Source organism: Fusarium poae, chromosome 3 (assembly GCF_019609905.1).
Source record: "Fusarium poae strain DAOMC 252244 chromosome 3, whole genome shotgun sequence".
In the NCBI taxonomy this organism is placed as follows: Eukaryota; Fungi; Ascomycota; class Sordariomycetes; order Hypocreales; family Nectriaceae; genus Fusarium; species Fusarium poae.
The window spans coordinates 6,292,089-6,303,530 of NC_058401.1; the positions used below are offsets into that span (position 1 = coordinate 6,292,089).

An 11,442-nucleotide genomic window follows, 5' to 3' on the forward strand; every position below is an offset into this window, starting at 1 on the left:
TAAATAAACCTATAATCCTATGAATAAACCTAATTCTCTAAAAACCGCCTCTTTAAATACTTTCACCCCACTGCACCGCTCTTCTTTTTGCATTTTATGGGTTCGAAACCCATCACTCTCCTGAGTCCCTCGAACCAGACCCGGCCATTCGTATTACACATTCATTACATCCCAATATGTCTATAGACGGATATCTTACTCATCCCAACACTAAGAGCATTCGACGCGAAATCAAAGTGAGCAATGTGTTTATGATGTATTGATCTGGTTTCAGCAACTTGGAATCGTCAGTGCGAACGCTTTTGAGTAGGCAAGGACGCGGTTCAGGCAGTATAGTAATGCTGTTGACAGAAAGGAGAGTCTAGTTCAGATGCCCGGAAGTTACCCAGAATAGTGGTAGATATTGCATTTTTGCAATTTGAAATTGAGTCAGGAGGAATGCCAGGGCCACATCATCGGAGGATAGCATGGCCTTGTTGAGGATATCAATTCGAAAATCATCCCATAACTAGGTACTATATTTGCTCAAGGTTACCTGACTCATGATAGCAAAGTATTGTGCGGCTTGGAATGCTATAACAATAAGGATCCGATACTATAGAGTAGCAAGAAGTTGATGAATATTGTCTCGACTTAGACTCTAGAAGCCTCACGTCAGAGGATCTAACTAGATATATATCTTTTTCTGTGCAGATAGACCATGTACCCTATCAACGACTCCCACTTAGACCAAGGTTAGTAGACGTTATGCTAAGGATTATGGCCAAAACTTGTCACCGATCTCACTGGCCAATCAACACCTTGAAAATGCGAGCGAACCAATGGGAAGTGCATAAACAGGGTCCGGATCTTGTCAGCGGAGATGTCCGCGGGGGAGCAGGGCAGTGAGATCCGCGGTAGCCACATAATTCCCGACTTATAAGCATCAGGGCCACAAGCTCGAACCAATATTTAGTATCGCTAACCAAGCAGAACCTGATGTTTCCGAGAAGATAAACAATTAAGTAGTAGTTTCAACTTTGAGTCCTTACTCAAGCGAGACGCCACATCGGACCAGATTTTTGGTTATTTGTCAAAACAATCTGCAACCACATCTGCAACAACACCACCACCACCAAGACATACATACATAATGTGTCGCAAGGGTAGAGCAAAGGTCAAGTCTGGTTGTAAAACATGCAAGTGAGTCTTTGATACACCACCTTCACTGCGTGATTTAAGATCCAAGCACTAACAATCTAGACTGAGAAAAGTCAAGTGTGATGAAGGCCGTCCAGCATGTCAAAGGTGTCTCTCGACCGGTCGTACATGTGACGGATATGGTATCTGGGGTGGAGGATCAAAGGATCTGGCAGCCAAGCAAACCCCACGCTCCAACCCAGCCACCATCCTTGCTTCACTAAATACCCATGAGAAACTCTACTTTGACTGGTTCAAGCGCCGCACATCCACCAAGATCTCGGCTACTTTCTCCTCGGGCTTCTGGAACACCCTTGTCTTCCAAGCTGGATCCAGGGAGCCTGCTGTGCTACACGCACTGCTTGCTCTGAGTTCAGCGCACAAAAAGGGCGTCGTCGAAATGGGCGCACATAGAAACTCCCCCGGCGCTGAGATGAACCAACAGGAGCAGTTCACGTTGCAGCAGTACGTCAAGGCTATTGGACATCTGCAGCCACACTTCTCTGCCAAGGATAGAGCCTCTTGTCGTGTGGCTCTCATCACATGCATTGTATTTGTCTGCCTGGAGTTCTTCCGTGGTCACTTTGCTACGGCTCAGCTTCACCTCAAGAACGGCCTTGACATTCTTGCCCACATGCAGGGTCTCCATGATGCTAGCTCGGGGATCCTTGCTCTGAAGCCGTGCCAGGAAACCACCGATACTTGGATAGTGGAGGCCCTCTCCAGACTCCACATCCAGGTCGAGCTCTTCCGACACCTCTATCATCACTCATGTGTTATTCTGCAGCCGGCACCCTACCCCCAAGATATCACACCTGATCGCTTCGATAGTCTCAATGATGCTTGGAAGGGACTGGAGCTTGTTTATAACCAGATATTCCACCTCACCCACCGAGCCCGTCAGCAGCAGCACATAACTGCAACTGAACAGGTATCCCAGCAACTCCTCATAACAAGACTCGCTCAATGGCAGCTCATGTTTCAAGAGTTCTTGAACACTCGTCCGGGTGGACCAAATAGAGATATGGTAAAAGCATATCAGGTTGTGCGCATACAGTATGCCATGATAAACATCATGGCTGACACATGCATCCACAACAACGAGATGATATATGACTCATGTACGGACAAGTTCATCTTGCTGATACAAGAGCTAACAGGTCTGTGGGAAGCATCCGCCCACGATTATATCCTCGAGGATGAAATGCCTCTGCATGTCATGGCAACGTGTATGCCCAGATCTATCATCGACCTCGGTTGGCTACCAGCGCTATACTTTACAGCCGTGAAATGTCGCGTGCATCGCATTCGTATCGAAGCGCTCAAGCTCCTCAGAACAAGTCCTCATCGGGAAGGCATCTGGGATGCCCACATCGTTGCGTGCGTGGCCAAAAAGGTTATCGAGCTTGAGGAAGGAGACTTTTATGAAGGTATTGACCTGGACGATGACTTTTCCCTGAACACGTCAATGCGTGATAAAGATTTCGAGCTACCGCTGTTGCCCGAGTATCGAAGACTGAGTGAAATTGAGACAGAGCTTTTGGGCGCCCCAATGGACAAGATTCGCTTGTATGGGAAAAGAGAACAAGAGCGTATAAACAGGAGGGTTCTCTTGTCAGAGTACAACGTGAGCGAGCAAACTTGGGAGGATATTTGAGATCCGGACGAATTCAATGATACACGAACGAACGAATGAGTTTTAGATTAGCGATCATAGCGAGATTTTGTATACCTACCTAAGTAGAGAATAGATGAGATGCATGTCTATAAGTTCAACGGTATAGGCACGCGATAAGATAAGCGCTAAATACCCCATCTCCCGTTTCCGAGTCGGCGCAGGGTTTCAAAGTAAACAATTAACTAACAAAGCCGCGGGGTACCTTGATAGTTTAGTCTAACCCTCTCTCTACTTCTGCATTTATACCCTCTGTTCTGTCTCTCCTTCTCTTCTCGACTCTCAGCCATGGACTCTGAATCTGTCGTCTCCCAAGTCCAGCGCAAGATTGAGCTACAAGCTCCAGAAGATCTCTCGTATCTCATCGCAAACGTCCGTCGCGCAGCCACCGAACGTCTAAACGAAGCTTTCCCTCCGGTTGAAGGAGCCGATGGCGAAGATGAATTGCGCAATCAAATAGAGGAACTTGTCAATGAGGTACATCATTCCTACCATGCTCTGCTGTCGAGACTTGACGCTAACTGATTAAACAGTACATCGACAAAACCTTCTCACTCGCATCCCCGAACCTCTCTATCAACGGCCTACCCGTCGTTGCAAACACTTTTCTCTCCGAAACCCCCGCCGAGCCAGAAGAAGTCTACGAACCTTTCGACACGCGCAAGCGCCGTCGCGTCGCAGACCTCATCACCCAGGAGGAAAAACTCCTCGAGGACGTCGCAGCCCTCAAGCGCTCCGTGCCCGCTATCGCCGCCGCGAACCAAGCCGAGCAGCTGCACGATAGTCTCAAGCGCGACGACGACATGCTAGAAGCGCGCAAGAAGCAATTTGCTGCCGAGGCGGCTGAAATCGAGCTAAACGTCCAACCGCTCGAGAGGCAGAATGGTGTTGAGGCTGGGTTTCGAGATGCCGTTGAGGGTCTGGGCAGGTTGAAGCGCGAAATGCCCGCCGTGGTGGCCAAGATGGAGAGAGCGCGCGTCGCCGGCGAATACGTTGTTACGCAGGGACGATAAAAGCACTCAACTACTCCAAACTTCACATATATACCCAGGGTGGCACTTCATTGTACTTCGGCGGACATACTCGGGAGTTGGGGCGCATTGGATTAATCGGCAATATCTACCATCACACTATGGAGAACCACACACATACAACACATCTCGATCGCTTCTGTTTATCGAGAACTATGGTTTTGGTGATCACGATCACAGCATTTGACGCGAGTCTGAATACCGGCCATGCGAGCCTGACACAGTAAAGAAGAAAGGGGATCCTGCAGGTCTTTTTCCGTTCACACAAACGTCACCCAGGCTTACTCTCGCGATTTATGTTGTCACTTGGTCCTCTCACTCGCACAACTTCCAAAACCTCGTTGTTGAAAAAAAGGTATAATGAACGAGAGGAAATATGTGGTCTATATTGAGACGCAGAGGAACAGCTCTGTCTATCTTTCATCGACATCAATCCCATCACGCCTCTCCTCCTATCATTTAAGCAGCAGCAGGGGCGGGAGCAGGAGCTGTCTGAGTAGCGTCAGCACCCTCAGCAACAGGAGCAGCCTCGGGGGCCTTTGCGGGCTCCTCGATCTCAGAGCCCTTGTTCTCAATGACCTTGGCATCCTGCTTCTTCTCCCACCAAGCAGGGCGGGCAAACTCGGCCTCATGCCAAGGACCAGCGTCGCTGTTCTCACAGCCACCCTCACACTCGCACTCACCGCCGAAGGCCTTGGGAAGGTTCTCGGCAGGGATTTGCTTGAGAAGCTCGCTCTTGTATCCGGATCCGAGGATGTTGATCTTGGAAACGGTGACGGGGTCCAAATAGCCCTTGACAATGCTCCAGACAGTAGAGAAACCCCAAGGGGCGTTGATGATATACAACTTGCCGAGACGCTCGGGGTAGTAGTTCTGGGAGATGACGGAAGCCTGCTTGACGTAGGAGTAAACCTGAGGAACCTTGCCGATGGAGACACCCTTGAGGTCCATAACAGTGCAGCATGTCTCGAGGAGGTGACCAGCCTTGCGGGAGCAAGCGGGAAGACGGGGATCGGCAACGCGCTCGTACTCGACAGCAAGGTTTTGAAGCATACGATCAGCGGTGGTGATCTTGTACATAGCGTTCAGGTCGATACCGCCAAGAGTCTCGATGTAGATTGGTCGGCCATCCTATCCAGAGAAAAATATGAATCAGCAAACAGTCCCCTTGATGAATGTGTTGATCAACTTGTCATACCTTGTCGGTCTTGTGGTAGAACTGAGTGTAGTACTTGCTGATCTCAGCCTTCTCGGGGTAGTCCCAGACAGGCACAGTCTCGTCGAGCTTGGTCTCCTTTCGCCATTTCTCGGTATCCAAGAACCTATAGTGGCGGTCAGCCCCCTGTCGCGACCAACGCATTTCTTTTTCCACCGCCATAAGATAAACAGGAAAAGTCTTACATGGCTTTCGAGGCCTCGACATCGAACTTGCGCGCTCGGAGGAATCGAAGCTATAAAGTTCATTAGCATCTGTTGGGTTGCGTGGGCGTCGCGTAGCATGGCCCGTTTTCAGGGTCCATGGAGCTTAGCTATATCTTCGTACCAGAGTCAATGTGTCCAATCGCTCGGTGCAACCCTCGGACTCGAGCATCATGCGGAACTGGTGAAGCTTGGCAATCTGCTCCTCTGTGAGGTAACCAGCGTGGCCGTCCTGCTTCTCAGGGCCCTTGATAGGGAAATCATAGTTGTCGTACTTGGGGTTCAGATCCATGGTGAATAGTAGTAGTAGATGGTGGGGTAGATGAGGAAGGAGGGGGAAAGGAAGAAGAATCCGCAGTCAGGAAAACAGCGGAATATAAAGATTAAGAAGAGACGTGACGCAGTATGACGCCAAGAAGTTTGATGTTGATGAAGTGTTGAGGCCAAGGGGTAGGTAGGTCTTCAGAATTTAAGTCACCCGTCCTAGGTGCTGAGAAGCGTAATTAAACCGTTTCTGGGCTGCTAGACTAGTTATCTGGCCTGGTCTCCCCTAGAGATGGATCTCTGCTGCGTGCTGTGGTGGGACTTCGTCATGGGTCAGAGGTAGTTCAGTTACCTCTACCCGAAGCGGTCTAGCAGCCCACATTCCGTTGAGGGGTATCACGTGTTAAAGCATGTGCCAGAGCTATGTAAGATGACTAAAACGGCCGCCTGCCTATCTTATCATCGGTCCCGCTTCCGATGCTTTTGTTAGTCGGCGACTCTTGAATTCGAGTCGAGGTCCATTCATATCCGAGTTTGACGAAAAGGCAAAATCTCGAGTCAATCATAGCGTTGCTCGCTTTCTATGGCATAATTGTTGTAGCATCATGAGGAATTCCTCCCAGCGGATCACCCTCAATGTCGCCCGCCTCTTTCACACTTCAGTCCCCGGGCCGCGGCTGAGGAGGCCCCATCGTTCATTCCATATCACATCTCTGGCTAACCTCCCACGGAAGCGAAGCTTCTTTACCTCGAACCCCTACCTTTCCCAAGCCGACGATGATTACCGTCCATCAACTGAGACTAGCAAGGAAGAGAAGGGTTCTTCTGCAGCAAAGAGAAAGCCTACTCGATCCAACACAGCCAAGAATTCTTTGCGCCGTGTTGCTATCATAGCCCAGCAGCCAAAGCGAGGTCCAACAACGCCAGGAAGTACCAGCGATGAACCCTCCAACGTGGCCAGCGCAACCTGCGTTGCAGAATCATTCAACATGCCGTTGGTTCTTGAGATCCTCTCATCTCATGGTTTCGACATTGATCCGGATGGCACAAAATTCGATGCAAACGAAGTGGTTCATGCAAGAGGAGTGAATGGTGGGGACATCTTTGTCTTTCCCTCTGGTACAATCGTGACATGGTCGCTTCCACCAGACGTCGTTACCAGGCAGATCATGCGTGCTGCCGAGGAAGCCCATGAAATCAAACTTCGGGAGTTTGAAGATCTTGAATTTACAACCGATACAAACCGAGAAGCAAGCGTGCTTAAGGGTGATCTCATTGTCCTCGGCACACGGAAGGAGCACAAGGAAGCTGACAAGCTGGACACTACCCTAGCAAAGGTTGCTTTCTCCTCAGGTCTTGCCCGAAGTACAAAGCTCGCCGTTCTTGAGACAGCATTGACGTCGTACTTTGAGAGTACGCGCAACATTCCCGCCCTTCTCTCCCAAGGCGCTGGCATACCACTCGGCCGTCGCTTCATCCTCCAAAAGACAGGTGAACTTCTTAGTCTTCGCGCTCGTCTCAACCACTACTCCGAGTTGACCGATTCCCTGCCCGATATCTTCTGGGACACTAGCTCCGAATTGGGCCTCGAGGGGTACTATGAGCAAGTCGGTCGTGCGCTGGACGTCAATGTACGTATCCGCGCACTCAATCAGAAAATGGACTACGCCGCCGAAATCGCCACAGTTCTACGCGAAATGTCAAGTGAGCAGCACGGCACAAGGCTAGAGTGGATAATTATTTTGCTCATCGCCGTTGAGGTCGTCTTTGAGCTGCGCCGCATCGTTCTAGAGATGATGCAGGAGCGTGAGATGGCTACTGATCTGCCAAAACCTGCTATGCCAGTGGTGTAGATTGTTAGTCTAGGTGGATATGTGCGATACCTAGACGGTTGTACGAAACGATGTATTACTGGTGTTCATGGAAAAGATAAAACGCGAAAGCACGGGTCCTTGACTGGCCTCTGATAGATACCCCCAACTCTAGAATTAACGATCAACTCAAACTTGATGCGTGTTTTCGGTGTGAATTCCGGTGTTGTTCTGCGATAGGATACTAGGCGTCGGAAACAATATGAGTTGTCCATTTTATACAGTCTGAGGCTTACTTCTCTTCCATCTGCATCCTACCTAGGCTCGACTTACCAATTCTCTACTACCCCAATTCATGACATCTTCATATCATTCACGCCCTCAGAGCTTCAACTTTATACTCAAACTTCGTAGTATCTGTCTCATCAACTTAAAGAGATATTATCAACGGTAACAGTGTACCTTTTCTTTCATCTGCATACACGCGCCACTCTGGCGTCTTTGATTACACAACCAGGAGTTTCCATTCCCCAGGTTACCCACTCGATGGAAAGAACCCAGCTATTCTCTGCTCTTCCCTGTAGTAACAAAAATAAGCTTCTCGTCCCTTTTTCCCTGGTTGGCAAAAAAAACCAACTCCTCAAAAAACGTAGTTAATAAACACAATTCGAGAATCCACCTCTAAACGCCCCCGTGGTCTGCATACTCGCTACTCCCATACCCCAGGTCCTGATCGATTCTTGATAACTCATTCCTTTCCTCGTTTCAGTTTCCAAAGAACGACGGCGTCGCCTATTGCGATGGCTTATGCTGCATGCCTGGAATTGGTGGGACTGGGACAGGAGTCACCTTGTGCGGAGGCGGTGGTCCTGGTGTCCCATTCATACTCGATCGTGAAGAGTTGGGTGTCGGGGGCTTCTGCTGGGCGGCGATGCTTGCCCGAGCAGCTGCAAGCCTGTTGGCATCCATGACACCCACCGAGCCATTTCCTACTCCATAACCGGGCGTGCCTGGCTGCGCGATCTTGTCGGTGAACATGGCGGACCGCTCCTGGGCAGCAACCCTGGCTTTCGCTTGATCGAGGATGCGTTGCTGTTGTGCCTCAGGAATAACGGTGTGATATCCTGTAAGTCCAGGGTTCTGAGCAGGTGTTCCTTGTTGAGGGGGGTTGCTCGGGTACCTATTCATTTGATTTCCCGCCGCTTGATTCGGCGTGCCATATCGCGGGGGCTGCTGTTGCTGCATATTATTCGGCGATGCGTTGTAGGCTTGCCTATTGACCACAGGGGACATCGTGCGTTGCGGCATGCCTTGCCCGTTCGTGTAAACCCCAAAGTTGGGTTGCGCAGGGGTAGCAGCTTGCTGCTGGGGATAGCCTGGCTGGAAAGGGTATCTCTGACCAGGCGTTCCTGGTTGAGCCGGCATCTGTCCAAACTGAGGTCTTTGTTGAGAAGCATACTGAGGCATATTCTGGTGGCCGTAAGGAGTTTGAGCTTTCGCAACTTGGGTTGCGTACTGCGCAGGGTACCCGTTGGGTCGGGAATACTGGTTAGGTTGAGGGGGTCGGGCTTGAGCAGGCATAGGCCGCGGCTGAGGCTGAAAGCTTGGTGTAGGTCCAGGCCTGTAGTATTGTTGCTGCGACATTGAAGGGGTTCGTTGAGGGGTTGCATACTGATTCTGGGGCGTGTGATGCCCGTAAGAAACACCCGATATACTAGGTGTACGTTGTGGAGGTGGTCGAGCGTTGACTTGGGCAGCTTGTTGCTGGGCTCTCAACCGGGCCTGAACACCCGCTTCATCCTCTTCCATAACTCCCTTGTAACCATCGGTCTGAACCTGGACCTTGGTGCTGATGAGAAGATCCTCGAGCTGATCTCCGTTCAATTTGGCTACTGCGTACGGTGGTAGAGTCTTGATGATCAATGCAAGCTGAGCCTTGAGCACCTGGTACGTAGCTTGCTCACCCTCAGAAGGAGTCGGGCCAGGGGTAGCCAGCATATCACCTGTGACTGGGTCGCTCGATGAACGGTTTTGTGAGTTGGGGAGGTTGAGATTTCGAATACGCTGGTAGGAAGACAGTGTTTCGATCAAGTCGGTGACCTCTTCAAGGATCTCATCCGCTTCCTTCTCCTCGTTCGTTCGCTTAGTTCCCAGAGCCTCTTCCAGTGACGGATCAACGACGGACTCGTCCCAGTTATCAATCGCTTCCTGGATAGCCTTCTCGTCAATTTCCATGACATTGTTTTTATCGGTCTTCTCCTCATCGTTAGCGCTGCCGTAGTATTCAACCTCGATCATGTTCTGAAAGTTCTTGTGTCCCGATCGCTGCCACCACATTCGACCCGCTACGCTGGATGGCACTAGTGCTCCTGAGTCGTCCTTACAAGGAGCAAAACTGGAAAATGCGCCCCGGAAAAGGGATTCCATCTCAGACAACTCAAGTTCGGTGGTCGAAGGTCGCTTTCCAGCTAGACTTTGCGCACGTTCTCGTTGTTTGTTCAAGGTTTGTGACGAAGGGGTCGCGTTGCTATAGTCAAGGTAGCACCCTGCAGACAACTTAGTAGTGAAGTAACTAGCATTTCGGAACTTGCAGTTGTCGGTCAGTTCTGGATGATAAAAATCCAGCGTGTTGCCCTTGGCTTGTGTCTTGGGCTGCTTGGGGGGTTGTAAAGGTGGCAAAGACCGAGGTGATGAAAACAAATCCCCCAGGGTCTGGGCTCGTTCATGGGAAGATGCGGGCATTATGTGCGTTAATGATACGCCCGGAGGCAGGGCCAGGTCACGCAAGTTGGTTTCATTGGAAACTGGAAGACTGGAGAATAGTCTCTTCTCTTGAGGTGCAAATCCGACAACAGAGAGTGCCAATTCTCCCCTTTGAGGAGATGACGGCAGCTTGGCCTCGACGGGAAGAGGGTCTGAACTAATCTTGGGGTAGGCCTTTTCTCGACGAAGAAGTTGCATGGCCTTGTCCTTGAAATCTGCGATTTGTGTCCTCAACGTGTCGTCGGCCGACTCATCCTTATCATCAGAAGGCTGCATCTTGATTTCCTTGAGAGCGACATGGATTGCGGACACCAGGTCATCGGCCACCTGGTCAAGATCCTCATACACATTCGCAGTAGCCTTGTCGGAGATGGTGGACAGGTCGGTCGACTTCTGACGCTTTACTCGATGATCGTCTTCGTCGTCACCATCAAAAAATTCGGGGAGGGGGCGCTTGAGGATGGAGGGACCGACGTCGTAGCTATCGAAGATGAGTTAGTGTACAGAACGGAGAATTCATTCGCGATCAAGTTGCGATGTGTCAAAAAAGTTGCAACAGAGGGGGGGGGAATGACAGGCGTACCTGCTAAGGACTTCAACGAAAGATTTTATCAAGTCGCGTTGGTCTTTTTTGGGTTCCCCATTGGTAATGGCAGGCTTTTGCTCATCGGAAACCATTTCCTCATCGCGATCCTCTTCTTCTTCAACATCGCGTTTTCGCTTTCCTGGGGCGACGGATTGCGCCTTATCGAGGGTTGGCGATTCTGAGGTGCCGTTGGCTTGGGCGGCCGTAGGCTGGGCCATGGTGGGTGTGGTCATGATGGCTTCAAATTGAAAGCCTTGGTTCGATTTTTGTCGTCGTCGGGGCGTTGGCCGCGCCTCGTCGCGATACGCGGTAGTGTCAGTATCAGCGGTCGTGGCAGCGACAGTGGTAGTGGGTAGTAAAATGATAGTGGTAGCAGTAGCTGAAATGGTAGCGGTAGTGGATGGCAGAAATGGGTCAGGCCAGGTCCAGTCGCAATTCAATCCAGTCGCTGGTGCAACTGAAGGTAAATAATAGACTTAGTCGAGGCAGCGCAAACCAGACTTCCCTCTTCAAAGATGGACACGACACAATCGTGCAATCGATGTAACAGGGTGTAATCGACTCGAAAATTACGCGACAAACACGTCTCGGAGCAATATCTCGAGTCAGAAAACGGGGGGGAGAGAAACGAGACTCGTGCTCTGCTCTGTTCTGCTTGCTTGCTTCGCCTTGCGCTGAGTATGAGTCCAGGCTGGCCTGGGGGGGAAGAATGTG

The 11,442-nt window shown here is 50.6% G+C and overlaps 5 protein-coding genes across 5 annotated transcripts; 3 read left to right on the forward strand and 2 right to left on the reverse strand.

Moving 5' to 3' along the window:
• Positions 1-1,132: 1,132 nt before the first annotated feature.
• On the forward strand, positions 1,133-2,836 carry FPOAC1_009499 (uncharacterized protein; the record flags this gene model as incomplete). Its single annotated transcript, XM_044853925.1, has 2 exons — positions 1,133-1,182; positions 1,243-2,836. The coding sequence occupies 2 exons, from the start codon at positions 1,133-1,135 to the stop codon at positions 2,834-2,836; spliced, it is 1,644 nt and encodes a 547-aa protein (XP_044706595.1).
• Positions 2,837-3,142: 306 nt separating this feature from the next.
• On the forward strand, positions 3,143-3,867 carry FPOAC1_009500 (uncharacterized protein; the record flags this gene model as incomplete). Its single annotated transcript, XM_044853926.1, has 2 exons — positions 3,143-3,331; positions 3,388-3,867. 2 exons carry the CDS (start codon positions 3,143-3,145, stop codon positions 3,865-3,867), a joined length of 669 nt encoding a protein of 222 aa, XP_044706596.1.
• A 477-nt stretch (positions 3,868-4,344) lies between these two features.
• FPOAC1_009501 (uncharacterized protein) lies at positions 4,345-5,596 on the reverse strand (the record flags this gene model as incomplete). Its single annotated transcript, XM_044853927.1, has 4 exons — positions 4,345-5,016; positions 5,084-5,207; positions 5,287-5,336; positions 5,429-5,596. 4 exons carry the CDS (start codon positions 5,594-5,596, stop codon positions 4,345-4,347), a joined length of 1,014 nt encoding a protein of 337 aa, XP_044706597.1.
• A 577-nt stretch (positions 5,597-6,173) lies between these two features.
• FPOAC1_009502 (uncharacterized protein) lies at positions 6,174-7,421 on the forward strand (the record flags this gene model as incomplete). Its single annotated transcript, XM_044853928.1, has 1 exon — positions 6,174-7,421. One exon carries the CDS (start codon positions 6,174-6,176, stop codon positions 7,419-7,421), a length of 1,248 nt encoding a protein of 415 aa, XP_044706598.1.
• Positions 7,422-8,171: 750 nt separating this feature from the next.
• Positions 8,172-10,961, reverse strand: FPOAC1_009503 (uncharacterized protein; the record flags this gene model as incomplete). Its single annotated transcript, XM_044853929.1, has 2 exons — positions 8,172-10,623; positions 10,726-10,961. 2 exons carry the CDS (start codon positions 10,959-10,961, stop codon positions 8,172-8,174), a joined length of 2,688 nt encoding a protein of 895 aa, XP_044706599.1.
• Between the last annotated feature and the right edge of the window lie 481 nt (positions 10,962-11,442).